General features: G+C 47.0%; 2 protein-coding genes across 2 annotated transcripts in view; both read left to right on the forward strand.

The window, feature by feature from the left end:
* LOC125941570 (uncharacterized) overlaps positions 1 to 541 on the forward strand; it is a 60,290-nt gene extending 59,749 nt beyond the window's left edge. Inside the window, exon 7 of the mRNA XM_049659097.1 lies at positions 245 to 541. Coding sequence (XP_049515054.1) covers positions 245 to 541 — 297 coding nt within the window. The remainder of the gene's footprint in view (positions 1 to 244) is intronic.
* Positions 542 to 16,928: 16,387 nt separating this feature from the next.
* LOC125941571 (uncharacterized) lies at positions 16,929 to 24,247 on the forward strand. Its single transcript, XM_049659098.1, has 4 exons — positions 16,929 to 17,040; positions 20,158 to 20,334; positions 20,758 to 21,120; positions 24,119 to 24,247. The coding sequence occupies exons 2-4, from the start codon at positions 20,167 to 20,169 to the stop codon at positions 24,245 to 24,247; spliced, it is 660 nt and encodes a 219-aa protein (XP_049515055.1). The 5' UTR covers positions 16,929 to 17,040; positions 20,158 to 20,166.
* Positions 24,248 to 26,829: the final 2,582 nt, after the last annotated feature.

Raw genomic sequence — 26,829 nt, forward strand, 5'->3', positions numbered from 1 at the left:
CCTGGATATTGCGACTGCTGCGCGTAGAGCCTGTATTGCCATGCAATCTACATCAAAACCGGGATCGCTCTGTATGGTTCGAGTGAATAAAAAAAATTATGTTCGGGAAAAAAAAACACGTTTACAGATGATCCGGGCGCTTTTTTATTTTTTCTTAAAGTGGTCAGAATGAAACGCCCTATTTTACTTAAATATACTCGGTTTATCCCATTTCAAAGTATTGTAACGGCATTGGTGAACGCAGGTCGTCCTGCACACGGCTGTCATGGAGGTGGACAGTCCAGCCGCTATCAATGCTCCAGGAAGTGCGGCAGAGGTGTTGTCGGACGAAGGCGCCTCCAGCGTCTCGACTAGTGGAGCTCGCAAGACCTGCCACTCGACAGAAAGCACGGGCTTTAACCGCACGGACATGAAACGTGCCGTGCTCGTGGCCATGCTGTGCGCAGCGTTCGCGGTCATCGTGTTGCGCCTTGCGCGGCTGGTCACGATGCACAGGTGGGATGGCGTCGCCTTCGCACCATCTACCTGGCTCAAGGAGTGACATGAGCCAGAATCTACCTGGCTCATGTCGCTATTTAATTCGTCAATGATATCGGCTTTATTTAGATTCATTCGTATCTTTCATTACCCAATTAAATAAGCGATACCTTCCTCGCCTTCCGTTCAGGAAAAGGCCAAGCAGTGTAAATCTCAAGACTGCCGTACTGCCGGGAAGTTCATCGCTTCCGCCATGAACGTTTCGTAAAAGGGTGGGAACACCAGTGTAATAAACAACGTCAACAGGTTTCTTTCAAAGTGTTCTGTAGTAGTCACTCCGGCAGGAAAGCTTTGCCAATCAGATATCATTCCTCGAAGTGGAATAAACAGATCAATAATCCGGTCCTTTTTTACTCGGTGGTTCATGACTAATGGAGGCAAGCACCACTGGATGATTTTCCTTCTTTTTTTCTTGCGCTAAGTACACTAGGACGCCACAGGGACTAAACGGACACTGGATATGAAGCGGGCACACGGGAGCGCAAACTACAACTCGTTTATTGTTAGACCATTATACAGTATTATTGCGATAGCAAATATATGGACGTTAAAGCATTGCAAGCTCGGTTGCAAGATAGCATGAAATACGTATCTTGCAACCGAGCGCAAGGGGAACTGGCAACGCAATCTCCCACGCGAAAGCAAAAATGCGGGAAGGCAGCGCGGGATGGACGTGGGGGGGGGGGGGGGGGGGAGCAGCTTCTACTCTGCCAACAAATACGTTTGCACTGGCTGTGGTGGCGGTCGCCCGCACCGTCTCTTATCTCCACACAGCTCTGACCTTTGTATGCGCTGTGCATTCACCGCTCAGTTTCCGTTGAAGCGATAGACCGCACGATTCTTCGCCCGCTGCCGCGCCTGCGCTTGCTGCCAGCGTTTTTACAGTCGTTGTCTCCGGTCATTCAGTGTGATCTATTCATGTTTGCTTGTGCGCGATGACAGCACGCTTGTCAATTCAGTTAGAAAGCGAATGGGTCCAAGTTTATGCAGCCGATGAAACTACTATCCCTACTCCGAATAGCTCTCTACCAATTTGCTATCGCAATTGATGCTTCGCCCCTCGGGTGAAACTGCGACATTTTTTAAAGCACACAACGCCGTATTGTGATTGTGCTGAACTGTGATTACAGCAGAAAAAAAGATGTCACAGTTTCGCCCTAAGGGCGAAGCAATGAATGCGATAGCAACACAGCAATGTCATACGAAGTAAGGTGAGCGGCTTTGGTAGCAACAACACGCAGAACTGTTGTCGACGCCATCGGCGTTTTGCCCGCGTTAGCTCAAAATGCGTGCGGCGTTGGTGACTGTTGCTGGAGCCTCTCATATAAATAGGCACTTGGTGCCGCAGCTAAACGTCGCGTCCCTTCCTTCCCCCTCCCCCACTGGCCTCTCGCGCGTCTGAAGAAGGCGCGTTTGCTCTACATATATGGTGATTGTAAAGGAGAAACGAGACGCCTAATTCTGCAGCCCTTAAGCGAGCACGGCGCAGAACGCGCGTTTGTTTCTCCGCCGTGCGTTCACTCCCCGTGAAAGACGCGCCCCTCGCGCCCTTTCACTCGCACATACAGCGTTCGGCGCGCGGCGACGATTTCATCTCCAAATGACGTCATACGGAACCTCACGGCGACGGCGACGCCGACGCCGACGGCAGAAATCTGCTTTTGAGTGTCCATATAATTGCTATCGCAATAAAAATGAATGCACACCAACTAGCCCAATTCATAGCTCTTCTAAATAATTTTCTTTCCGTAGCTTGTTAATGGGCTCAGTTTTTGTTTAGCGGGAGATAGATTTAAAGAGGTTGGTTAACCAAGCAATGTAGCCTGGTCGGCTACATTGAGGGTGGTGAAGGAGGAGACAAAGACTGGTAATACTTAAAAGGAAGCTTTAGCTCGCGCTCAACTCCAATGCCGCCTATCAAATACAAGTAAAGCGCACAACCACTTTTTTTTACATAACCCCTTGACCGATTCTAATGAAATTTGTTGCACTTGAGATAGTTCAATTTGAGTGACTGTTGGAATTAGAATTGTTTATTTAGGGCTTGAGTTTATTTAATGGAATTTTCAAAAATTGGGAAGCTTGAAAAAAAACTAGAATTACGAAATTCTTAGCTCTGCACCTAGAACAGATATCGCAGTTCTGTAAACTGCATCTATTAGAGAATCTACAGCGGACAAATTTAATTAAGAGGTTAATCAATTTAACTTTTGTTGCCGAGTTGAATATATGTTCTGATTTTTAGTACAAGTAATGTCCGCCTCTTGGAATGTTACAGCTTAAGAAGGACTATAATTATGCTATATGCCACAGGCAATCTCTAAAAATTCTGTAAAGCTAAAAATTATCACCTGGTAGAGACAAAGCAATGTAAATCTCAGAATCTCATTCCAAATAAAGGTGTCTTCAAATAATACGGTGTATCGCTACATTGCTTGAATGCTTATCTCATTAACGTCGACAGACATTGTGAGTTGGGTTATACGGGATATTTTTAGATGCGAAGCATCTTGTGCTCGGGGCACGGAGTAAGATAAACAGGAGCGCCGACTAAGATAAACAGGAGCGCGCAACGCATTCGCTCGGGACAAACCGTGCAACGCAAATTATACATCGCGTAGCGCCATCTGTCGAGGCGCGTGAAAAACACTCAACAGCTTGCTTCCATGTGCGCATGCGCTGAGTGGCGGAGACCGGCGGCGACGGCGCCGACGGCAGCGCAGAACGGGCAGCGCGGCACCCGCAGAGCGTGTCGTCTGCTACAAATGTGGACCCTCGGCCGTCTCAATTTGACAACAATCCAACACAAAAAATATATGCGCACAAATAATAAAAGCGCAAATAAACACGCGGTAGCGCTTTTATGCACGCATACGAAACAATTTTAGATGTCTTTAGAGGAAACAGACGATAAATGATGCTGTACAAAAAGACACAACACAGAAGTACTTGTTTTTCATTCCTCTACATCTGCGCGGAAGCGAAGGTGCTAAATTTTCGTCTTCCTCGCTTTGTTTACCATGTCTGAAGTATGTTTATTCATCCCTGACGGAACAAGGTATCTTGATACTTGTGCGTGAAGAGACTGAGCAACAGGACAGTGTTTTGTTCCCGGCTGTAAATCTGGTTATGGCAAAGGATGCGAAAAGTTCTCGCTCTTCGCTTCGCCATCCGATCTTCTACTGCACCAGTGGCGTCAAAAAATTCCTGAAATAAGCGAGCGCTTAAAGCAATGGACCAAATATGTTCGCGACACTTCGAGAAGCAGCTTATTCTTGATAGTTACTTCAGCAAAGACAAAGGTGATGTCCTACATGATGTGAAGAAAGTGCCTCGACTTCGAAGCGGAGCCGCTCCTTCACATTGTTTAGGGAAGCCTGGAGTAGCTCAATGATGCTGAATGCCAGGAGCAACCAGAAGACGCCAATGCGAAAGGACGGGAGGAGCTCAATTTAAATTTCTCTACAACTACACACAGTGCAGCTGCCTTTTCTTGTCCAGAGACATGCCGTAATGTAGAGAGAGAGATAGAAAGAAAGGGAAAGAAAGACAAGGAGGTTAGCCAGTGTAAATACCGGCTGGCTACCCTGTAAATTCTCAGCGTTGCCTTCGAGATGATTTCCCCAGTTATGCAGACACATAATCAGAGCTTCACTTGTGAAATAATGAGCAGGAAACACTGGCAGGAATTCCCAATTATTATGTTTAATGAGAATGTGGTGATTCTGCTCGCAAGAGAACCTGGCGACACGAAAAGCACCGCGAGAAACAAAGAAGCAAGCGAAGCATCTTAGCACTTGATGCGTGCTCAGATAAAAAAGAGTGATAAACGTCAGCTTTTCCATAAAACTTGTTTTCGTTGTCATCTCACTGCTTGAGACCACCCGAACTGCCGTTATATCGCCTTACCATTTGCTATAGTTTTTCTTTCCATCTTTGTTTATTTTCTGTTCCTGTGCCTTGTAAAGTTTCATGTAGGCCACCTGACAAATGCCCTGCATTTGGCCTGTATAAAATACATTAAATAAAATGATACATGACTTGTTTCCCCTGCTAACGTCACTCCCTGAACCGCAAGACTATGTGCGCTACAGGCGTCAGGGCATGCGCGGAGCAGACGACAAAACAGATAGGCAAGCAGGCGCCGCGAGAGAGTCTCCGCACCTTTGCTCCTCTCCGCTGCAGATTTTTTCTTCATTCGTAGCGCCGTCTGGCGAACACGCTGTGAAGCAGGAGCCGGCGTTGCAGAATGTGTCCCTTCTAGACGAGCAGAGTCGGCGCTCCTGCCTTATCGTACTCCGTGGCTCGGGGCTATGTCACTCCCTACCTCCCTCCATCCATCCAACCGCCGTGCGTCCACACCCCTACTGCGCATGCGCATCCTCCTCCCCCTCCTCTCATTGTCTCATCTCCTCTCCTCTCGGCATTCATTGCGCATCCTCCTCCCCCTCATCTCCTTGTCTCATCTCCTCTCCTCTCGGCATTCCTCCTGTCCTCTCCGACGCTCCTCTCCTCTCCGGATTGCGCAACGAATGGAAACACCTGCGGCTCCGCGCGCGATAATGCGAAGCAACTTAGGTTAGAGGCGCGACGGTAGGCCCCCCAGAGGCACCGGCAATAAAGTCCCTCAAATTATAGAGGGACCTTAACCGGCAACAGTCACCAACGCCGCGCGCGTTCGGTGCGAACGCGGGCAAAACACGGACGGCGTCGACAACAGTTCTGCGCGTTGCTGGTGCTGCTGCATGTGCAAGTTTATACAGCTGATAAAACTACCTTGAGTCGACCCCATGGCTGCTTCGCATACTACTCAGGGTTCCCCTACGGGAAGATGGTGTAATTTTTTTATTTATAGATATACTGAGAAAGCATTGAATAGAGAAAAAAACAGAAATAAGTGTAGTTGCGTTTCATTAATCATTCAGAGCCAATATACCCGAGCACATGAGGGTTGGCCCCTCAGCGTTTAACCGTACGTGGCTTAGCCGTGTCCGGGGAAAAGGGGTTCCTGGGGGTTGAGCCGAAGCCGAGTGTTTGGACCTTCATGGCCCCTCGGCGGAGGCAACACACCTCTTTGGCCTCTGCTTCACGTAGACAGCACCCCCGGACTGACCCACCCGGGGGAAATCGGTAGTTGCCTTTTCCTGTCTCTCTCTCCCTCCAACCTTCGTCTTTCTCACTTTCACTCTTTCCGGTCCTCTCTTTATTTTCCTTTCACTTCCGACTTCACGGGCAGCAAGGGTTAACCTTGTGCATTATATCCTGCCTTTGGTATATGTATTTGGTTATAGTGGTGGCGTACAGTTGGCGTTTGCCGGACCTGTCCCTTACAGACTCTGCAGCGTCCCCTTGTTGGGCTCCATGGTGGGTGGCTGGCGCCACCGCCGAAACACATCCCACATATATGGATAGCTCCTTTCCTGCACTTGCTGATCGCTGCCCGAAATGGGGGCGCACCGAAGAAATATTCCAATTTTTTGGCCGACAAATTGAGAAATTTCCACGCTACCACGTGGTACGTACATAGTGAGAAAACTGAAAAGACAGTGAGAGTGATCTCACCCTTTATTGTTGCAAAGACTCTGACAGAGACTATAGGACCAGGTTACAAGGCGACGAAGATGACCAGAGGTGACCTCCTTCTGGAACTCCGCGATAAGAAACAGCATGATAAACTACAGAATCTAGTGTCGTTTGGGGACTTTCCTGTGACTGTGACCCCGCATCGCACCATGAACACCACCCGCTGTGTTATTTCTGATGACGACCTGTTGAAGCTCACCGAAGATGAACTTTTGGAAGGATTCAAAGAACAAACTGTTTTGACTGTAAAACGAATCAAGATGAGGCACGATGGTAAGGAGCTATAGACAAAACACATAATTCTTACTTTTGGTTCAAGTGTTCTACCCGAGACCATTGAGGCCGGGTACATTAAATTACGTGTCAGGAAATACTTGCCAAACCCTCTCCGATGCTTCAAGTGCCAAAGATTCGGCCACAGTTCGCAGAGCTGCCGAGGCCGTCAGACTTGTGCGAAATGCAGTGCGACCGAGCATCTCTCGGAATCATGTGAAAACTCTCTCCACTGTGTGAACTGTGATGGGGAGCACGCAGCATACTCGCGATCCTGCCCATCATGGAAAAGGGAAAAAGAAATTGTTACAGTCAAGGTAAAAGAGAATATATCATTTAAGGAAGCACGTAGGCGGGTTTCATACCTGCCCAAGAACACCTTTGCCGAAGTGGCGCGTCAGGGGGCAGCGACACAACCGCTTCCGGTGGCTGTCCGGCCCACACACAGTGAGCCGCCAGCGACGCCATCCACCCCCTCGGCGACTGCGGCTAGCGCGCTAGAACAAGGGGCCATCGACCTCTGGGCTGGTGGCCTCCAGGGCCTCGTCCCTCGAGACGAGGCTTTCACGTCAAACCAACCGCTCGAAAAGAGCGCGTGTCCAGCGCCCCGCCAGAGGCAATGGACACAACCGGCCAGACGACGCAGCCAGCGTTTAAGGAGCGGCGAGAATCTCTCGACCGCTCCATACAAGAAAAACACCGCATCACTGCGCCCGGAAAGGGCCCTGTGAAATAACTAGTCTTTCTCAAACACACAGCACCAAAACCACATTCAACATAGATACACAAATATTACAATGGAATCTCAATGATATTAAAGAACTCCTACATAAGTATAATCCAAAGGTACTGTGTGTTCAAGAAACAGACCTGAAACACACTCAAACAAATTTCCTCCGAAAATATGCTATTTTTCGTAAAGACCGCGATGACACTGCCGTGTCATCCGGTGGTGTGGCTATCGTAGTCGACAGAGTTGTTGCCTGCCGAGAACTAAAACTCCGTACGTCCCTAGAGGTAGTTGCTGTCCGCGCGGTGGTGTTCAATAAACTAGTTACCGAATTTCAAAACTACATTGATGAACTTCTAGAGCCATACATAGTTGTCGTGGATTTAAACGCGCATAACACTTTGTGGGGAGACAGCCGTTCTGACGGAAGAGTGCGTTTAATAGAAAATTTTATTTTTTCCTCGGATGCATGTCTACTCAATAAGAAGCAGCCGACGTATTATAACGTTGCGCAGAAAACATACTCCTCAATAGACTTGAGCATAGTATCCTGTACACTAATGCCTTACCTTGATTGGAACGTTATTAAGAACCCGTACGGAAGTGACCACTTCCCAATACTGATAAATTTAACAAAACAGGCTGAAAGCTTTCCACATGTTCCCCGATGGAAGGTTGAATCAGCAAACTGGGTTCTCTTCGAAGAAATAACATATTTAGCTCAGGATGACATTGCTGGTTTTAACATCGACGATGCTGTGGCTTACCTGACAGGTTTCATAACAGAGGCTGCCACGAAATCCATCCAACAAACTAACGGACTAGCCAAAAAGCGTCGCGTCCCATGGTGGAATAACGATTGTGGAAAGGCGCGGAAAAAACAAAACAAGGCTTGGGGATTGCTTCGCGACTCTCTAACTGCCGAAAATCTCATCAATTTCAAACAAGCAAAGTCTCAGGGCCGAAGAATACGTAGACGTGCTAAGAGAGATAGTTGGGAGCAGTATCTTGGCAGTATAAATTCCTATACGGACGAGAGAAAAGTCTAGAACAGAGTGAACACATTACAAGGACGTCAAACAATAACACTTCCCTTGGTAGACACACAAGGTAATAGCCTGGAAGATCAGGCAGACTTACTGAGTGAACATTTTTAATACATCTCTAGTGCATCATACTACACAGAACACTTCTTGAAGTTATTTTTTTATTTATTTAGTAATACTGCAGGCCAATACTTTGGCCCAAGCAGGAGGGGCATTACAGCAAGCAAAAAGAAAATACAGACCGGCGTAAATAATGTTGCATTACAGCAAGCAAAAAGAAAATACAGACAGGTGTAATTAACGTAGCATAAAATGAACATTATGCATAAAAGAAGCGGGGATCACACTACGACATCACTAAAATTCACAAAAATGCTTTTCCAATGCAGCCATGAAATCATCTGACTCAAATACACCAATGGGAAGTGAATTCCACTCGCTCACCGTTCGGGGGAAAAAACCGTACTTGTAGGCGTTTGTTCTAGTGAAAATTGGTGCGAGCAAATATTCGTGACTGTGTCGTGTTCTTCTCGTAGTAGGCCGACATACAGAAGCGGGTAACGCCATATTATTTTTTCCAGAAAGAGTATTGTGTAGTAGTATAAGGCGATTAATTTTACTGCGTGTTTGTAGTGTCTGTATTCTGTTTTGTAACATTAATGAGGACGGGGAATCAGTTCTGGCATATTTTCCGTATATAAATCTCACAGCTTTTCTCTGGACTCGCTCCAATTCCATGATGTCCTTTTTAGTATGCGGGTCCCAGACTTCTGCAGCATATTCTAATTTGGATCTCACTATTGCATTGTAGGCTAATATTTTAGTTCTTATAGGCGCATGTTTAAGCTTTCTCTTTACAAACCACAGTTTCTTTAATGCCGCTGAGCAGATATCCGAGATATGTGTTGACCATGTGAGTTTATTGGTAAGAGTAACGCCAAGATATTTATATTTTTCGACTTCGGTGATAACTCTGTTTTCAAGCTGGTAATTAAATTTGCTGGGAAATTTCTTTCTTGTTACGCGTAAAAGTACGGTTTTTTCCGCATTGAGCTGCATTCCCCAGTTCGAACACCAGTCAGAGATTGCTACAAGGCATCTCTGCAACACATCATGATCATCATGGGACACAATTTCCTTGAAAATAACACTGTCATCAGCGTGTAACCGAATGGACATATTAGCAGGAATAGCATCAATCATATCATTGACATAAATTAAAAATAACAAAGGCCCTAACACACTGCCTTGTGGAACTCCTGAGGTGACCTGACGGGCACTAGAACTACAATTTCTAACTTCAACAAACTGTTCCCTATTTTTCAGGTACGCGCAAATTCACTGTACAATACCAAAAGGAAGTCCAATTTTTTCTAATTTATATATTAACTTACTATGAGGAACCCTGTCAAATGCTTTGCTAAAGTCCAGAAAAAGCACATCTATTTGTCCGGATAAATCAAGTATTTGGGAAAGTTCATGTACGGTTGTTACTAGTTGAGTCACCGTGGAGAGTCCTTTTCTGAAACCGTGCTGAAAAGGTGATAGTATGTTATGATCTTTCAAGAACCCTTGTATGAAACCAGCAACAATATGTTCCAATAGCTTGCAACTCGTGCTAGTAATAGATACAGGCCGGTAGTTTGAAACTGTGAGGTAGTCTCCCTTCTTGTGTACCGGCACAACCCGTGCTTTGCGCCAGTCTGCTGGTATTTCTCCCAATTTTAAGGATAACTGAAAAAAAAAAACTCTGAAATAAATTCCGATATTTGTTCGGCATATCGCCTCAAGAAAGCATTTGGAATGTTATCAGGACCAGCAGATTTTTTCAAATTTATATTTAGGAGCAGCTCCAGGACACCCTCGCGAGTTATTGGAATGTCATCTACCGACGGGCTATATGTGCTTGCAAGCGCAGTCTGATCTTGATCTGCAAACACACTTTGAAAATAAACATTGAAATGTTCTGCAATGCTGTGCGCATCCTCTATTTCAATTCCATTAACTTTAATGCTATCTATCTGCTGTTTCCTTTGACTTAGGTGTAACCAAAACTTTTTCGGATCACTAAAAAGAAATTCTTCAATATTCGTGCTATAAAACCTATCTCTGGCCGAATTTACCTTTATCAGTAATTCTTGTTTCAGATGCTCAATTTGCGGGGTCATCGTTTTGTTCCTCTTTCTCAATCTTTTAATTTTACGCTTGGTTTGGATAATTTCCCGATTTATCCAGGGATTCAGCCGTTGTTTTCGAACAGCTTTTAAAGGTACAAAGTGTTCAGTGCAGTACTTTACAGTATCCTGAAATCGTTGCCACGAGAGCTCAACATTATTATCACTTATCTTAAGATGTGTATCTAGATAATATATGACTGCTACATCATCGGCCTTAGTGAAGTCTCTGATTGTTTTTACGGTTCTATGACTTTGGTGCATTTCCGCTGGAACATCCCAGCAAAAAGATATGAGCTTGTGATCGGATATGCCAGGCTCGACCACTGCCGTTCCGCTAAAAAATATTTCGCTCAGGAGCAAAAGATCAAGAACATTATTTCCCCGGGTATTATTATTAATAACCTGCTGGAGGCTAAGATTGAGCATAATGTCTATCGCCAAGTCACCGGAAACCGACGAACCATAATTTAAGTGATTCCAGTTTAAACATGGCAGGTTAAAATCACCTGTTATTATCAAGTTTTTTTCTCGCAGTCTTAAAAGGTGATCATACAATATATGCATATATGAGTCATCGGCACCTGGAGCTCGATATACAGAACACAAGAAAAACGACAGTCCCCAGATAGACACCTTCAAGAACAAACTTTCGTGTCCCATGATTTGATCTGCAACTGTTACATGAACATCGGACTTCGTTACGACGGCAATGCCGCCACCGCGAGAACCCCTATCTTTTCTATACAGGCGATAGTTTGGTGGAACGATTTCATCGTCACGAATGGCTTCATATGCAACCAAGTTTCGGAAATGACGCAAACATGGGGATCATATAACAAAAGCAAATCTTCTAACTTATCTGTTTTATTTACAATACTTCTGGCATTGAACGAAAGTAGCCGGAGCTGATGTACCTGCAAGCGCTAGCTTTCGGTCGCTGAGCAGTTCGTTCCAAATTTTTGTTTGCGGCGCCGTGAGCTGTCAGTTGCAGAAATCTTTTTGCGGGAGTTCGAGGCGTCATCCCAAGAAAAGTACTGGTCATCAATTCGGAGCTTGTCGTGTATCAGCTGGACCCTCTTTCCGCCATCTTTATCTGCCTTCGCACTATTCCAAAGCAACTTGCGTTTCCGCCTCGTGTCTGCGCAGTAATCACCCTGGATAGAAATATTTGTCCCTTTTAGCTTGCGTGCATTTTGCATGACTGAATGTTTTTCCGCGTAGTCCTGAAAATACACGATAATCGGCTTGCCCTCTGAACTCTTCCCTAGCCTATGTATTCTGGCCACCGATGTACAGCTCACGCCCATTTTTTCCAAAAACACTTTGTTGATAACTTTGTCGCGTAACAATGATGCAGTTTCGTTGGGAATTTCGGGAATGCCAAAAACTATCAGATTTGATCGCCTGTTGCGATCTTCCAGGTCGATCAGTTTGGCTTGCTGTGATTTGAGTGTCTCTTCCATTTTGCCTACAGTTACAACCAAGTCAGCAGCTGCGCTCGTATTTGTTTTTACGTGTTCTTCCAACTGAGTGAAACGCTTCTCAAAACTAACGAGAGCTTTTTCCGTAGTTTCAAGGCGCGTTTTCAAGGCCGATATATCATTTCTTATTGCCTGTTGTCCATCCATCAATGATTTAAACATTTCTTCAACAGTTGGCCCAGGGTTTTCCTCGACGTCGCCACACATCATCAATTTGCAAGAACAAAAACAATCATAAGCTATACTTATACAAACTTTGGGGCACGGCAGAACCACTAAAAATCTATTATCACTACGTAACGAACAGTTGTGACCAACCTGTACGAAGAAAACGCATCGCATGGTGAATGACCTGCGCCAAGCGCTTTCGCCGTGCCCACTGAAAATCCTCGGGTCTGGTTGAGACTTTATAAAGGCAGAGGCTGGTGACGTCACGAATCCATGGCTTGGGCGAAGGGGCGGGTCCGTGATGACGCCGTGTATCCGAGCTTCATCGCTGATGTCGCTTGATGTTGAAACCGGCGTTAGCGTGGCCGTTGGCGAAGCCTCGCGCGCTGTCAGCAACAGAGCCTGTACGAAGAAAACGCATCGCATGGTGAATGACCTGCGCCAAGCGCTTTCGCCGTGCGCACTGAAAATCCTCGGGTCTGGTTGAGACTTTATAAAGGCAGAGGCTGGTGGCGTCACGAATCCATGGCTTGGGCGAAGGGGCGGGTCCGTGATGACGCCGTGTATCCGAGCTTCATCGCTGATGTCGCTTGATGTTGAAACCGGCGTTAGCGTGGCCGTTGGCGAAGCCTCGCGCGCTGTCAGCAACAGAGCCTGTACGAAGAAAACGCATCGCATGGTGAATGACCTGCGCCAAGCGCTTTCGCCGTGCCCACTCAAAGTTCAAAGAAAGCGCAGAGAGACAGCCCCTCGAACGCAAATGTGTGCGAAACGAAGCATACAATCGACAATTTTCTCTTGCTGAACTAAAGGCGTGTCTCAACTGTTGCAACAACTCCGCCCCAGGTGGCGATCATATCTTGTACGAAATGATTAAGCACCTACACCTTTAACTCTGAAAACACTTTTAAGACTTTTTAATACCATGTGGGCGGCTAGCTACATTACATCTTCATGGAAAGAAAGTGTGATCATCCCTATACATAAACAAGGCAAGGACCCATCGTTAGCCAGTAATTATAGGCCAATAGCATTGACAAGCTGTATTTGCAAATTATTTGCAAAAAAATATATAAACCGGCGCCTGATCTGGGTGTTTGAAAGCGGCAAAATCCTAGACCTTTTCCAATGTGGTTTCAGGGAAGGTATGTCCACAACAGACCACCTTGTTCGTATTGAGTCTTATATTAGAGATGCCTTTATACATAAGCAGTTCTGCCCCTCATTATTTCTTGACCTAGAAAAGGCTTACCATACGACATGGCCCTATGGAATCCTCCGAGACCTTTCGGCAATGGGTGTCCGTGGCAACATGTTAAACACAATCGAAAGTTATCTCTCTAATCGCACATTCCGCGTAAGAGTGGGTAATGCTCTGTCTAGGTCCTTCACCCAAGAGACCGGTGTACCGCAAGGGGGCGTGCTTAGTTGCACGCTATTTATTGTAAAAAATGAACTGCCTGTATAGACGGTCATTCCACGCACAATGTTTTATTCCGTTCATGTCGACGATCTGCAAATAACCTTCAAGTCCTGCAATATTGCCATCTGCGAACGACAAGTGCAGCTTGGAATAAATAAATTGTCCAAATGGGCAGATGAAAATGGTTTTAAAATGAACGCCCAGAAGAGCACTTGCGTACTAATCACAAACAAGAGAGGCGTAACGCCTGTCCCAAGTATTGAAATCAAAGGAGATGCGCTCTCTGTGAGCAGTGAGCACAAGATTTTAGGAATCATTTTAGATTATAAACTCACATTTATTCCCCATCTTAAGCATTTGAGGGCAAAATGCCTGAAGACAATGAACCTTTTAAAGCTTCTGTCGCGTACGACTTGGGGTAGTGATCGAAAATGCCTTCTGAACTTATACAGGAGCCTAGTCCGCCCTCGCCTTGACTATGGTGCTGTAATATATCACTCTGCAACGCCAAGCGCATTAAAAATGCTAGACCCAGTCCACCATTTAGGTATTCGCCTCTCAACTGGTGCGTTCAGGACAAGTCCTGTACAAAGCCTCTACGTTGAATCGATTGAATGGTCTCTCTGTCTGCAGAGGTCATAATCCACCTTAACATACTATCTTAAAGTGCATTCAAATGCTGAACATCCTTGCTACAAAACGGTAAATGATGTGTCCTGTGCCTTGCTATTTAATAATCAGCCTACAGCGAAGGAGCCCTTCTCGCTGCGTGTGACGAAGCTCAGCGAAGAAATGTGTATCCCACTTCAGGAGCATTATCTAATGCCACCAGCAAAGCTGTTACCGCCGTGGCAGTGGAAGCTGGTAGAATGTGACATATCGTTCATCAAGGTCACAAAGCATGCCCCTCAGGCACACATCCGAATGCACTTCCTTGAACTTCAGGCGACGTATTCATGCGTGGAGTATTATACTGACGCATCAAGGTCGCAGGCCGGAGTGTCCTTTGCATCACTCGGACCATCCTTTTCTGAGTCTGCTATGCTGCACCCAGAAACGAGTATCTTCACGGCTGAAGCACACGGAGTGCTGTCGGCTGTTAAACATATCCGGAACACAAATATACAAAAAGCCATTATATTCACCGACTCTCAAAGTGTCGTAAGATTTTTAAAATGTTTCTCTGAAAGTAAAAATGCGGTGCTAAATTCTCTTTACTCACTTCTGTGCACAGCATACATGTCTAGCCAGCATGTCACTATATGCTGGGTTCCTGGCCATAGAGGCATCGCGGGTAATATGCTGGCAGATGAAATCGCTACATCAGTAACAACCAAAGTCACCGACTATGTAGCTGTACCTGCCACAGACTTGAAGCCGTACCTACGAAAAATGATTAGAAGCTATTGGCAGCGATCATGGGACACTGAAACATCTAATAAGCTTCATGTTATAAAGCCACAATTAGGGTATTGTCCACCTAGAACAAAAACACGACGAACCGAGGTAATCATGTGTCGACTAAGAATCGGACACACGTATAGTACACACTCATACGCATTGACCGGTGATGACCCACCCATCTGTGGCAAGTGTGGCCAGACGTTGACCATCCTGCATGTATTGCTAGAGTGCCGTGACATAGATGCGCAAAGGAAAAACACTTTCCTTTCCCATATCGTCAGCCAGTTTCAGTTCATCCCGGAATGTTCCTTGGCAATGACCCGCTTTTTGATAGCAAATCAGTTTTAGCTTTCTTAAGTGATGTTTGTTTATTGCACGTTATACACGCAAGTGACACTTAGCACCGCCTCTTATCGGAGGCTACTGCTGCGACTGCAGCATTTAAAGCACGTGGTTCCCTGCCCTTGCGTACAAGGTCGTCGGTGAGACATTAGTGCTACCTTAATATTCCTGCATTTTAATCTATCACTTTTCGCAAAGCTTATTTTATGTAAATAGCTCACCTCACATGTAACAGTTTAAATACATTTGCAGAATATTTTACGCATTTACAACGAATATTTTAGGCCACTATGCAGCCAAGTTACATATTTACCACTGAACGTAGCACCATTGAATACCTAACACCATCTGCTGGCGCTCTTTGGCCATTATTGTCCCTTGCGCCATTAAACCCCATACATCATCATCATCATTGGGAGCCAATCTATTTCTCCAGTAAAAGTAGATAGAATTTCGTTTGGTATCAAGCGCAGGTAACAAGCGCAGAAAATATAACCATCATGCTGCAGTAGCCACAACTGAATTACAGAACTGTGTTATATCACTAACCGAGAAGTGGGGGGTGCTCTCTCATCATTGGCTTTTAGAGCGCAACTGTTAGGGGCCCGTTCCTGGGCTGACCGTCGCCGTCCCTCGGCGTAACCACGCGAACACGCTCGTGCCACTGCTCGCGCGTTGGTCGTCGTCTTCTTCCACAGCGGGCTCCGATGCCGCTCATCAAGTCAGTGTTTCAATACTGCCCCTCCCTCTGAGAAGGCGCTGACAGCACTGGTCCACTGCCAGTCGGTGCGGTGATTTCGGTCTCAAATTCTTTGTCTCAATATATCGCGAAATAAAAACAAGTATACAGCTGCGCTCAAATTTCGCATTAGGGAGTATCCTAATCATCAGACATTTTTTTAATTCTCTGCGCTGGCGGCATTTTAATTTATTTTATTGCGAATAGCATTCTCGACGTTGTCACACCACTTTCTTTCCAGCCAAAACTAAAAATGCGGGCCGATCTCGATAACAGTGCAATCAAGAAATGCGGGCTCGTTCCGAATATTACGCAGTCTAAAAATGTAGGCCTAATCTCGTTCTCGGCGGTCGTGAACAACGACAAAATGGCTTTAGTATTTATCGAATACCGAGCAGAATCGCACCAACGTCTCACGGGTTCCTCAAGCACAGCAACCCGACGCCTTTGCGCGCCGCACACATAATCCGAGCCATTAGCCTGTCAAAACTGCTTGTTGATGCTCCCTAAAATGTATTGCTCACTAAAAGTGAAGGAATCAGCATGGTGTACTACAACCTGCAAGAAGGGAAACTCAAGCATCAAACGATCAGCCTGTTACCTAACTTCGATATGTTCTCCGTATGTGCTCACGTGTGCAGTGGCCGCCACTTCTGCTTGGCATGTTTTCTCATGTATACTTGCTTCGCAGCACTAAAAGGACGAATAAACGGCGCCTACCACACTATTTACACGACGACGAAAAAAAAAAGGAGGCGTAAATTCGAAAGCACCGCCAAAAGTACGAAAATAGGGACTTGGCTTGTTTCTCCGTGCGGCCGCTTTTTTATATTGCTAAATATTGACAACGTTATAATGCGCTCCTTCTTGGTTATTTTTATTCCATATTCGATGAAAGATTGTTCAACAGAAATAATAGAGCTGGTCGTAGGCAACTTCGTCTCTTTTTTTTTTTTTTTTCAACGACATTTGCGCTCCTGGCGTTGAGTTAGAAACACAATTTGCTACTGCGGCGCCATCACTGGCAGGGACGCCAGATTGTTCCGAATACCAGGAGCCTGCCGCAGTGGCTTAGAACTGCTTCCTGCCTGCGGTGACGTGGCTGGGCCTGGTCGCCGACTGCTGACGCGGCTAAACGTAAGCGTTGTCATTCTCTCCGACATTTCCTGCCTTCGGGTTCGTATCTCTGTCGTTATACAGCTCGGTTGCGCGAAGTCTTTTATATCCAGCTGAAAGGAACCCATCTTGTTCATGCAGCAGAATAGGGATCCCCAAGGACCAGCATATCCGAGAAATAACCTAAAAGATATTATGGGGTTTTACGTACCAAAACTATGATCTGATTATGAGGCACGCCTTAGAGGGGCACTCCGGAAATTTGGACACTCACCCAGGCGAGGGCTAGCGCTGACGCGCTCGCGTGCCCGCCAGGGTGAGCTGCGTCACGTAATGAAGAAGCAAACATAAGCTCCCGCGAAAAGTGTGGTGTGGTGCGAAGTTTTTTAGGATGCCGAAGTTTAAAAACCCCGCCATCCCGACGTGCACCTACATCTAAGTAGACTGGTGTTTTTGCATTTCGCCCCGATCGAAACGCGGCCGCCGTGGCCGGGATTCGATCCCGCGACTTCGAGCTCAGCAGCTCAACACATAGTGGCGTTGACGTTGCTTTTGCTAAGCCTAAGGGCGCCGGATCAAATCGCCGACCGGTGCAGCAACATTTAGATGGGGGCGAAATGCGAAAACGCCTGTCTGCCGTGCGTTGGGTGCACCTTCAAGAACTCCAGGGGCGCGATCGGAGATCATTGTTCAAAACCCGCCTTCAGTTTGGGTCCAGTTTGGCCGCACGCGATTGGCCTAGGACGTGCGGCGCGGTCAGACGCGCGTTGTAGTGTACGTTAAAGAACCCCAGATGGTCAAAATTAATCCGGAGCCCTCCACTATGACGCGCCTCATATTCAGCACTGGTTTTGGCACGTAAAACTCCAAAAAAGACGGAAAAAAGAAAAAATAAGCTTTCAGACGCCGGGCGCGTCTGACCGTCTCCCACTATACGTGCCCTCGTGTCCCCCAATACGGCGAGCTTCGTAATCATATCGTCGTCTTGGCACGTAACACCCACGATTGTAATTTTTTAGTGCGAACATTGGAACCATCGTGCAGTGCGCGAAAACCCGCAGCGGTATCCCAGTGGCCGCACTTTAAGCTGCTGAGCTCCAGCTTGTGACTTTAAATAGCTGAATTTGTGTTTCCCTTTCTCATGCAAGCAATATCCGCCACTCAGAACAATCCAACTCAAGGACTATAGCTATGTTATCTGTGACAGTTGATTAATAAAGCTTCCGGAAATTAAAAAAAATTTTTTTTCGCAGTTTCACCCGAAAGGCGAAGCATCAATTGCGATAGCAAATTAATGGAGAGCTATACAGAGTAAGGATAGTAGTTTTATCAGCTGTGTACACTTGGACATGCAGCAGCACCAGCAGCGCGCAGAACTGTTGTCGACGGCGTCACCGTTTTGCCCGCGTTTGCACCGAACGCGCGCAGCGTTGGTGACTGTTGCCGGTGCCTCTGGGGGCGTCTCGGAGGTTTTCGACAAGATCAGAATGGGACACTCGTCGAGCAGCGTCGGAAATCGTACCCACCTTCTAGCCTTCCAACGTTTTTATATAAATACGCATTTGGTGCCGCAGCTAAACGTCGCCTCCCCTCCCTCCCTCCCTCCCTCCTTCCCTCCCGTCCCCCCACGGCCTCTCGCGCGACGGAAAATGTCGCGTTTGCTCTCCCTATATGGTGATTGTAAAGGAGGAAAGAGACGCCTAATTCTGCAGCTCTTCAGGGAGCATGGCGTAAAACGCGCGTTTGCTCTCCGACGTGCGTTCGCTCCCCATGTAAGCGCGCGTCCCCGCGAAAACACCCGTGTACTTAGATTTAGGTGCACGTTAAAGAACCCCAGGTGGTCCAAATTTCCGGAGTCCCCCACTACGGCGTGCCTCATAATCAGAAATGGTTTTGGCACGTAAAACCCCATAATTTATTTTTTTTCGCGGCCTTTCACTCGCACATACAGCGTCCGGAGCGCGGCGACGGTTTCATCGCCGTTGACGTCATACCGAACCTCACGGCGACGGCGGCGACGACGCCGACGGCAGAAAGCCGCTTTGGAGTGTCCATATATTTGCTATCGCAATAAAATGATCATCCCGTATGACTTTCTGCTGCTGTGCACGAGCTCACACGTTCGATACTCCGCCAAAACACGTGTTTCGATGGGGGTGGAATGCAAAAATGCTCGCTCACTTAAATTTAGGGCTGCATTGGGTGCACATTAAAAAACCCCATGCGGTCAAAATTAATCCGGAGTTCTCCACCACGGCGTACCTCAAAAATTCGCGGAATAGTTGTGTGGAATCTTGCTGTTTGTGTGAGGCTTGGAATTATTCTGAGACAGAGATAAGAGCGCATCACGTACGAACATAACAAATTTCAGTGCCATTCCACTTCGTGAAGGTGGATCACCAGCGAAACTGTGTATGAAACGTTCCTTGAAACGTTCCAATTTTGCGGGATCGTGGCCACATGGTTGGCATTTCCCTTCGCCTCGCGGTCCTGGCGGGTTGCATGCTTACGCTTGGCGTCCGAGCCCGCTCATCGTCGGTGGTACCTGACGATGAGTGCTCGAAACGTAAATCGCTCGAAATTGATTTACGTTTCACTTTCGAGTGATTCAACTTTCAGCCGGCGAGGCAAGAGGGCGCGACGCTCCGGAGTGATGTGCGCTAACGCGCACACAAGTACCTACACTCAATATAGGACAGACGATGACGTTTTTTTTTTCTTTTTTGAGAATGGATACGCCAATCGCAGCGCGCGTACTAGCGCTGACGCGCTCACGTGCCCGCCAGGGTGAGCTACGTCACGTAATGAAGAAGCAAATATAAGCTCCTGCGAAAAGTGCGGTGTGGTGCGCAAGTTGTTTAGGATCCCGAAGTTAAAAAACACCGCCATCCCGACGTTTTCATGCGACGCCACAAGGTGACGCGATGCATCTTAATTGTTGTATACGCCGGTCGGTCTACTACACGGACGCGATCTCCTCGAACCTAGCCCTTAACAGCTTCGCTGCAAAACCTTGCGGGAACGACGACCGACTAATGATTTCATGCCGCTTGATGCTGCTGTAGGATTGGAGTCTAAACATTGCTGCTGTTTTAAGGTCGAACCAGCATGTTGATCTAACACCTCTGGCGCTTCCAGATCCTGGAGATGGAGGCATATTGCTTCCTGCAGTTTGCCGAGAAACAGTTTAAGAAGGACCTTGAGCTGCTCGAGAGCGCCGCCTGTGTCGCCCACCACGTATTGCTGTTGCCTTCACTGCACGACTCACGCAAGCAACAGAACGCAGGTGCCCGCTGCTGGATGCAGACGGAAGCGGTAACTCATTCTGTCTCTTCAACCATGTCCAAACATAGCGTGCGTGTCGTACATGACACACATCAGGGCCACCGCAGTTGCTTAATATTTGCATGCAAAGTGTTTTGAGGTCAGAGCACAGAGGTTGGTCAGAGTTTCTAGCTGATAAGACACCACATGACGTTCTTACCTTGGATGTCTGGGCAGCTCGGCGAGAAAAAGCGTTTTCCACACGTGCAAAGCATTTGTTAGCAAGACAGACTGTTACTGCACAAAACTGCTTCCGGAATAGCTTAGACGCATGGGAAACAAGACAATGTGGAGAACTGTGCAAATACGCCCCTCAATTACGCCCTTGTACGAGTTCGAACCGTGAAGCAAACAAGTTCACTCTGCTTCTGCGAGCAGCTCTAACAAACTTTATTGCCGTGGCGCGCGATGCAGGGAGAGTTGAACAAGTTCCTGAATGCCTTGGGCATGGAGCTTTACGAACTGCGCGAAGGCAGCCTGGACTTCACAATGGCCCATAACGATCCCGTAACACCCTGCGACCCCAAAGCTGTGGTTCTCTTCTTGGCAACATGCTGGTTTCTGCGCGAGCACCGCTGTTTCTCCGTCATCAGCCTGAACGTGTCAGTGGTGGAGCGCTTTCGCCCGGGGCAGTTCCAGCAGCACATCACGTTCGCCAAGCAGGTCGTCACGTTCCACCTGATCGATGTCAAGGGAATCGAGCTCCTGTTCACAATGTGCCCCCTGGTTCTGGCGCTCGACCAAACGAAGCTATTGGCACACGTCACCCTCGACAGGGTGAGTTTTAAACGACGCTTTTTCCAGTTATCATCAGGATATCTATAGTGCAGACCTGTTTACATGGCACAATGGTGTGGCATGGCTGAGAAGGGACCCACAGTGGTGAGTCAGAGGCTATGGTGATGTGGTGTCGGGCACGATGTTGCAACATGGTTTGATGCCCAACCCTCCTTACAATTTCACTCACTTTCCATTACTCTTTTAAATTATATTTCCTCTCTTCATTCTTGGCCATGGATCAGACAAGCGAGCCTTTATATTGAGTGGTAAGGTTAGGCCAGTGTACAAAAAGCATTAACGATTTTTATGACTTAAGGCTCTCTTGTCTGGATGGCTACGCCATGGGCCTCGGGCATCTCAATGGCTAGTTTTACCAAACTGCTCTTACTATACATACCTTTTGACCCGCAGTGGTAGGCTAAGTGGTTATCACATCACGCTGCTGATGGCGCGAGGTCGTGTACCGTGCTTTGGGTGCACGTTGGACAACTTCAGGTTGCCAAATTTAACCCAGGGGCACTCACTACGGCGTCCCTTATAAATAGTGCTACACATTTTCGGTTGTTCTTTTTCTTCAAGTTCCGCCTTTGTTTAGCGGTGTTCTCTGTTTTTTTTCTTTTTTTTTTACTTTGAAGCGGTGTTTTTTGTTTGTGTGTAATTTCCATGCGAGAGAGAAGTTGGTGTTTATCGGGACTTGCGTTGTAAATCGATTGTATTATTACTGGAGAATACATAACGCACCTGACATGACACGACTTTATTGAACAGATACCAAACACTCTGCAAAATAGCTCATGAACCAACGAGTGAAAACAACAAATGATACACGACGCTTTCTGTAACATGAAAGTAATGCATAATGTCGTTGCAAAAAATGGGCATGTCGGAGAGATTTGTCAGCCATGGGAGCACGCTCTTTAAGGTTCACGAAACGCAGTCCAGAAAACACTAATTCGACGTTGGCGCTTGACTCGGATATGGTAAGGAAATGAAGAGAAGCTTTTGCCTGGATATGCCACTCTATGCTGCGCGCTCGCCAGAAGCAGCCAAGGCATACTTCAGCAGAAACAACTATATACAGCGAATATTCTACAAATGTTTTACATTAAAAAAATGTGTTTCCCTCTTTTAGCATCCAGGAATACTCTACTTATACTTAAATATATGCAGGAGATTTAAGTGAAAACCGCGTAATAATGTGTCCGGTGACTCAAAAAATCGTGTATTGGAAGTGACAATTGCCCATCTTTCTTTCTTTTTTTTATTAAGGACAGCTCGAATTCAGAGGTTCTGGGTTTTTACCGATTCAGATAAAAACGCCCGCGGGTTAATTTTCGGTGTTAATCAGTGTATACCGAAAACACTAAACCCTATTCTGAACCCTGTGCGGTTCAGGCACGTTAAAGCGAATAATATATATAAAATTATTCATGCCTATCTTTTCTGGTTATTTCATACAAGCATGTTTATTTTATTTTACCTTAATACCCTCAGCTCATTTCCGAAATTTAAGCCTTTCTCACGCGTGCCTGGAACTGACTAGCACCATGCCTGCGGTAATCCGCTGCGTACGTACTATCGTACGCAGCGGATCGTACGCGCTCGCGTGGCCGAGCGCGCTGCAAGGTTGTACAGTAGCGTCAATGGTGGCATATTTTCGAGTTATGGGGAGAGGGTTTGGCTTTTCCTGCGAATGCACATCCCCCCCACATGCTTGCTTTCACCCTCGCCCTTCTTTATTTGGAAGAACCTTTTGCCTTTCCTTTTGCTCGCTGGTTCTGTCTTTACTGAAGAAAAATTCGAGCACAATACAGCGACTTTACCGCCCACCAGACATGTTGTGCGAATCTTATCAAAGAATGAGCGTTAACTTCGTGCAAGAATGGATATGCAAGTGCTGTTTTACTTAAATTGGGTACTTTCAGATTGCGTCATGCTTCTAGAGAAAAGGGAGAGCCGGCGACGACGGGGGCCGTGCAATATTTTCAGTAAAAATTTTAGCAGAGCTGTGCTGCCAATTCCCAACGCGTTGCCGTTGATACCGTTTCGGTGATCGCTAGCAGCATTTCTTCTATGGGCGCAGCAGCTGTTACTTTGTTATTTACAACAACTACGCTGACAATACGTTTTAATAACACTAGTTATGAACATAAACCACTCTCCAGTCAGTTCGCCAAGGAAAGGGGGAGGCACGAAGCGCTTTTCATGGATACGTCAACGTGAGATTGTGTGCAGTGTTCTCGAATAATAAACTTAGCTGGCTTTCGAAAATAATTGTGTGTACATCAAAAGAGAGGAAAACACTGCTAGAATGAAAAAAAGGTTACTTATATTGAAGTGTAAACAAAAGCTGCGCTGCTTTTGCGTTTTTATTTTTGTGTAATATCCATTAAGTGTAGCTTGAAATGGCGAAGAAAAGTCAATTTCTCGCAGTCAAAGAAATTAGCAACAGAAAAATAACCCGAGTATTGTAATATTTCTTCACTGGAATACAAGGCACATAACATAGTGAACAAGCCATAGTGAAAATAATTATATGAGTAACAACGCAACTAATGCATACTGACTTCATTCAGAACTCATAAAAAAAGGCAGAATTGTGCACAAAAATAAAACAAAATAAAATTACACTGAGATGCATAACATCAGAAGCAACTACATTGGAATTTCTGCTATTCCGGCCGGTAACTTCGTCGATGGTGCTTGACTGCGTACCCAATGCTGACCGGCTGCTGCGGAACCGATGGCGCGTCGGCGCTGGTAGTATTAAGAAGCAAGAACTCGAGTCACGGGACAGGAAAGCAGATGAAGCGGTCGCCCTGCCTTAGTAGCGGGTCATGGCCCCTTGCACTACAATCACATCCAGCAATCTGGACTGTAGTGACGCGTACAGATTGTCAATGAAACTGCGTTCATTTTGGAGGCGCATCCATTCTCCTTCGACCGCGCTCCATAGCTCATCGGCGGATGAACTGTGTAATCCTCTTTTGCACAGCCTGACCTTCATTCTGCCCCATACGGCCTCAATTATGTTGAGGTCTGCCCCTTTGGGGACCCATCTGAGGTACCGCAGCCCTCGCATGTTGAGGAGCTCTTCAACAACCTTTCCAGTATGGACAGGTGACAGGTCTTGATGGAACAGGAAGTCCCCGTCAGGAAAAGGCCCGTCCAACGCGTAAGGTATCATGACGTAATCGAGGATGTCACAATACTTTGCCGATGTCAGCGGTCCTTCAATGCGGTGCAAAACGCCAAGCCCATCACGGGACACAGCGCCCCAAACATTAACAGCCGTACGTCCGCTCGATGCTACTTCTTGCACGTAGAGAGGGTCGTAGCGGGCATTGACAGGGCGCCACACACGTTGCTTTTGGTCCCAGCGTGTTGTGAACGTAGATTCGTCAGAAAAAAAAAAAACATGTGGTTGATCCCTCTTATATAGGAATCGGTATAGAACACGAAAGTGAAACGTGTCTTCACAGAAGTAGTGTAATGTTTATTGCACATTGATATATAATGTCTATTGGTGTTTTGTGGCTAAAGCGCCCTTAGGCGTTGATGCACCCACGCTGACGCCTGGTGGCACGTCTCCTCCATCACGACTACCAACGTCGATGACCATGAGCAACCGTCGTGCATATGGAAGCTGCACTACGCTGCACACGCTAGCACAACGCGAAAGACGAAGCACGTAACTGACACACTAATACAACGCGCAAGACAAAGCACGTAACTGAATCGTCACCGAGTCAAATCAGCGCGTACAGCGCGTCGTAATTGCAGCCTCCGCGATCAACTTCAGAAACATTTTCAGAGCTAATTGCGGAGGCCACGCTCCGCTGTGCTGAGTACGGTGAACGCCACCTAGGTTGGTAGTGCTTCTTGATGCCAGCGTCCCTTCGAATGCTGGCATCGAGGCGTCGTAGTGCTGAGACCACCGAAGCGTTCACTGTCGGTGCGCGTTAGTTTCATAATGCAGTACTTCTCTTTTCTGCTCGTAGGCGGCGGCACCGCCCCGAGCAAGAGCGCGGGTACACGGAGGAGTGTTAGATATATAAGGCGCGTCTGTGTAGCTCTCTGCAAATGCGTTTGTGGCGCAATGGGTTAAACGCTCGGCGATCTATCGTCGCGGACCGAGAGGTCGTGGGTTCGGTTTCCAAATTTTGCATGTTTGTGGAACTTTTTCTTCTGGTTTCTTTCTTTGTATTATGTTCTATGACGTATTTCCGTGACGGAAATACGTCAGTGAAGTCTTGGTGGACCCCGGCATAAAACACTTTCGTGTTAAAAAAATAAAATGTGGTTGATCCCTCTTATATAGGAATCGGTATAGAACACGAAAGTGAAACGTGTCTTCACAGAAGTAGTGTAATGTTTATTGCACATTGATATATAATGTCTATTGGTGTTTTGTGGCTAAAGCGCCCTTAGGCGTTGATGCACCCACGCTGACGCCTGGTGGCACGTCTCCTCCATCACGACTACCAACGTCGATGACCATGAGCAACCGTCGTGCATATGGAAGCTGCACTACGCTGCACACGCTAGCACAACGCGAAAGACGAAGCACGTAACTGACACACTAATACAACGCGCAAGACAAAGCACGTAACTGAATCGTCACCGAGTCAAATCAGCGCGTACAGCGCGTCGTAATTGCAGCCTCCGCGATCAACTTCAGAAACATTTTCAGAGCTAATTGCGGAGGCCACGCTCCGCTGTGCTGAGTACGGTGAACGCCACCTAGTAGTGCTTCTGCGAGAACGCGTTGGTAGTGCTTCTTGATGCCAGCGTCCCTTCGAATGCTGGCATCGAGGCGTCGTAGTGCTGAGACCACCGAAGCGTTCACTGTCGGTGCGCGTTAGTGTCATAATGCAGTACTTCTCTTTTCTGCTCGTAGGCGGCGGCACCGCCCCGAGCAAGAGCGCGGGTACACGGAGGAGTGTTAGATATATAAGGCGCGTCTGTGTAGCTCTCTGCAAATGCGTTTGTGGCGCAATGGGTTAAACGCTCGGCGATCTATCGTCGCGGACCGAGAGGTCGTGGGTTCGATTTCCAAATTTTGCATGTTTGTGGAACTTTTTCTTCTGGTTTATTTCTTTGTATTATGTTCTATGACGTATTTCCGTGACGGAAATACGTCAGTGAAGTCTTGGTGGACCCCGGCATAAAACACTTTCGTGTTAAAAATGTCACAGTTTCGCCGTAAGGGCGAAGCAATGAATGCGATAGCAACACAGCAATGTCATACGAAGTAAGGTGAGCGGCTTTGGTGGCAATATGAATTGTAGTAAACATGAGCTGATTAAGTAAGCAAGTGTGCTGCGGCGTAAGTAGACCGACATGAAGAGAGACTCGATGACCACGAGAAGGCGCGTGTTAAACGGTGGTGTTGCTGAGAAGCGCTTCCCGTGGGCAGCGCGCGTGCGAAGGGACACACCTGTAGCGCCGCACTGCCGATCCGGGCAGCATTGCACGTGTAGCGTGCGTTGGAAAATGTGGCCTGACTATTACTAACTTAATGAACAAGCGTGGTGTGAGCGCGCACAAACAAACACGAATAGATCACACGGAATGACTGCAGACAACGACTGCCAAAACGCTGGCAGCAAGCGCATACGCCGCAGCGGGCGAAGGTGCGAAGGTACGTGTGGTCTATCGCTTCAACGGAAACTGAGCGGCGAATGCACAGCGCATAAAGGTCAG

Source organism: Dermacentor silvarum, chromosome 11, assembly GCF_013339745.2.
Source record: "Dermacentor silvarum isolate Dsil-2018 chromosome 11, BIME_Dsil_1.4, whole genome shotgun sequence".
NCBI lineage: Eukaryota > Metazoa > Arthropoda > Arachnida > Ixodida > Ixodidae > Dermacentor > Dermacentor silvarum.

Coding starts and splice junctions, on each gene's coding strand:
- LOC125941571 (XM_049659098.1), top strand. CDS start 20,167: ATGGAGGCATATTGCTTCCTGCAGTTTGCCGAGAAACAGTTTAAGAAG. Junction 20,335..20,757: donor GCTGGATGCAGACGGAAGCG/GTAACTCATTCT, acceptor CGCGCGATGCAG/GGAGAGTTGAACAAGTTCCT. Junction 21,121..24,118: donor CACACGTCACCCTCGACAGG/GTGAGTTTTAAA, acceptor TCTTTTGCACAG/CCTGACCTTCATTCTGCCCC.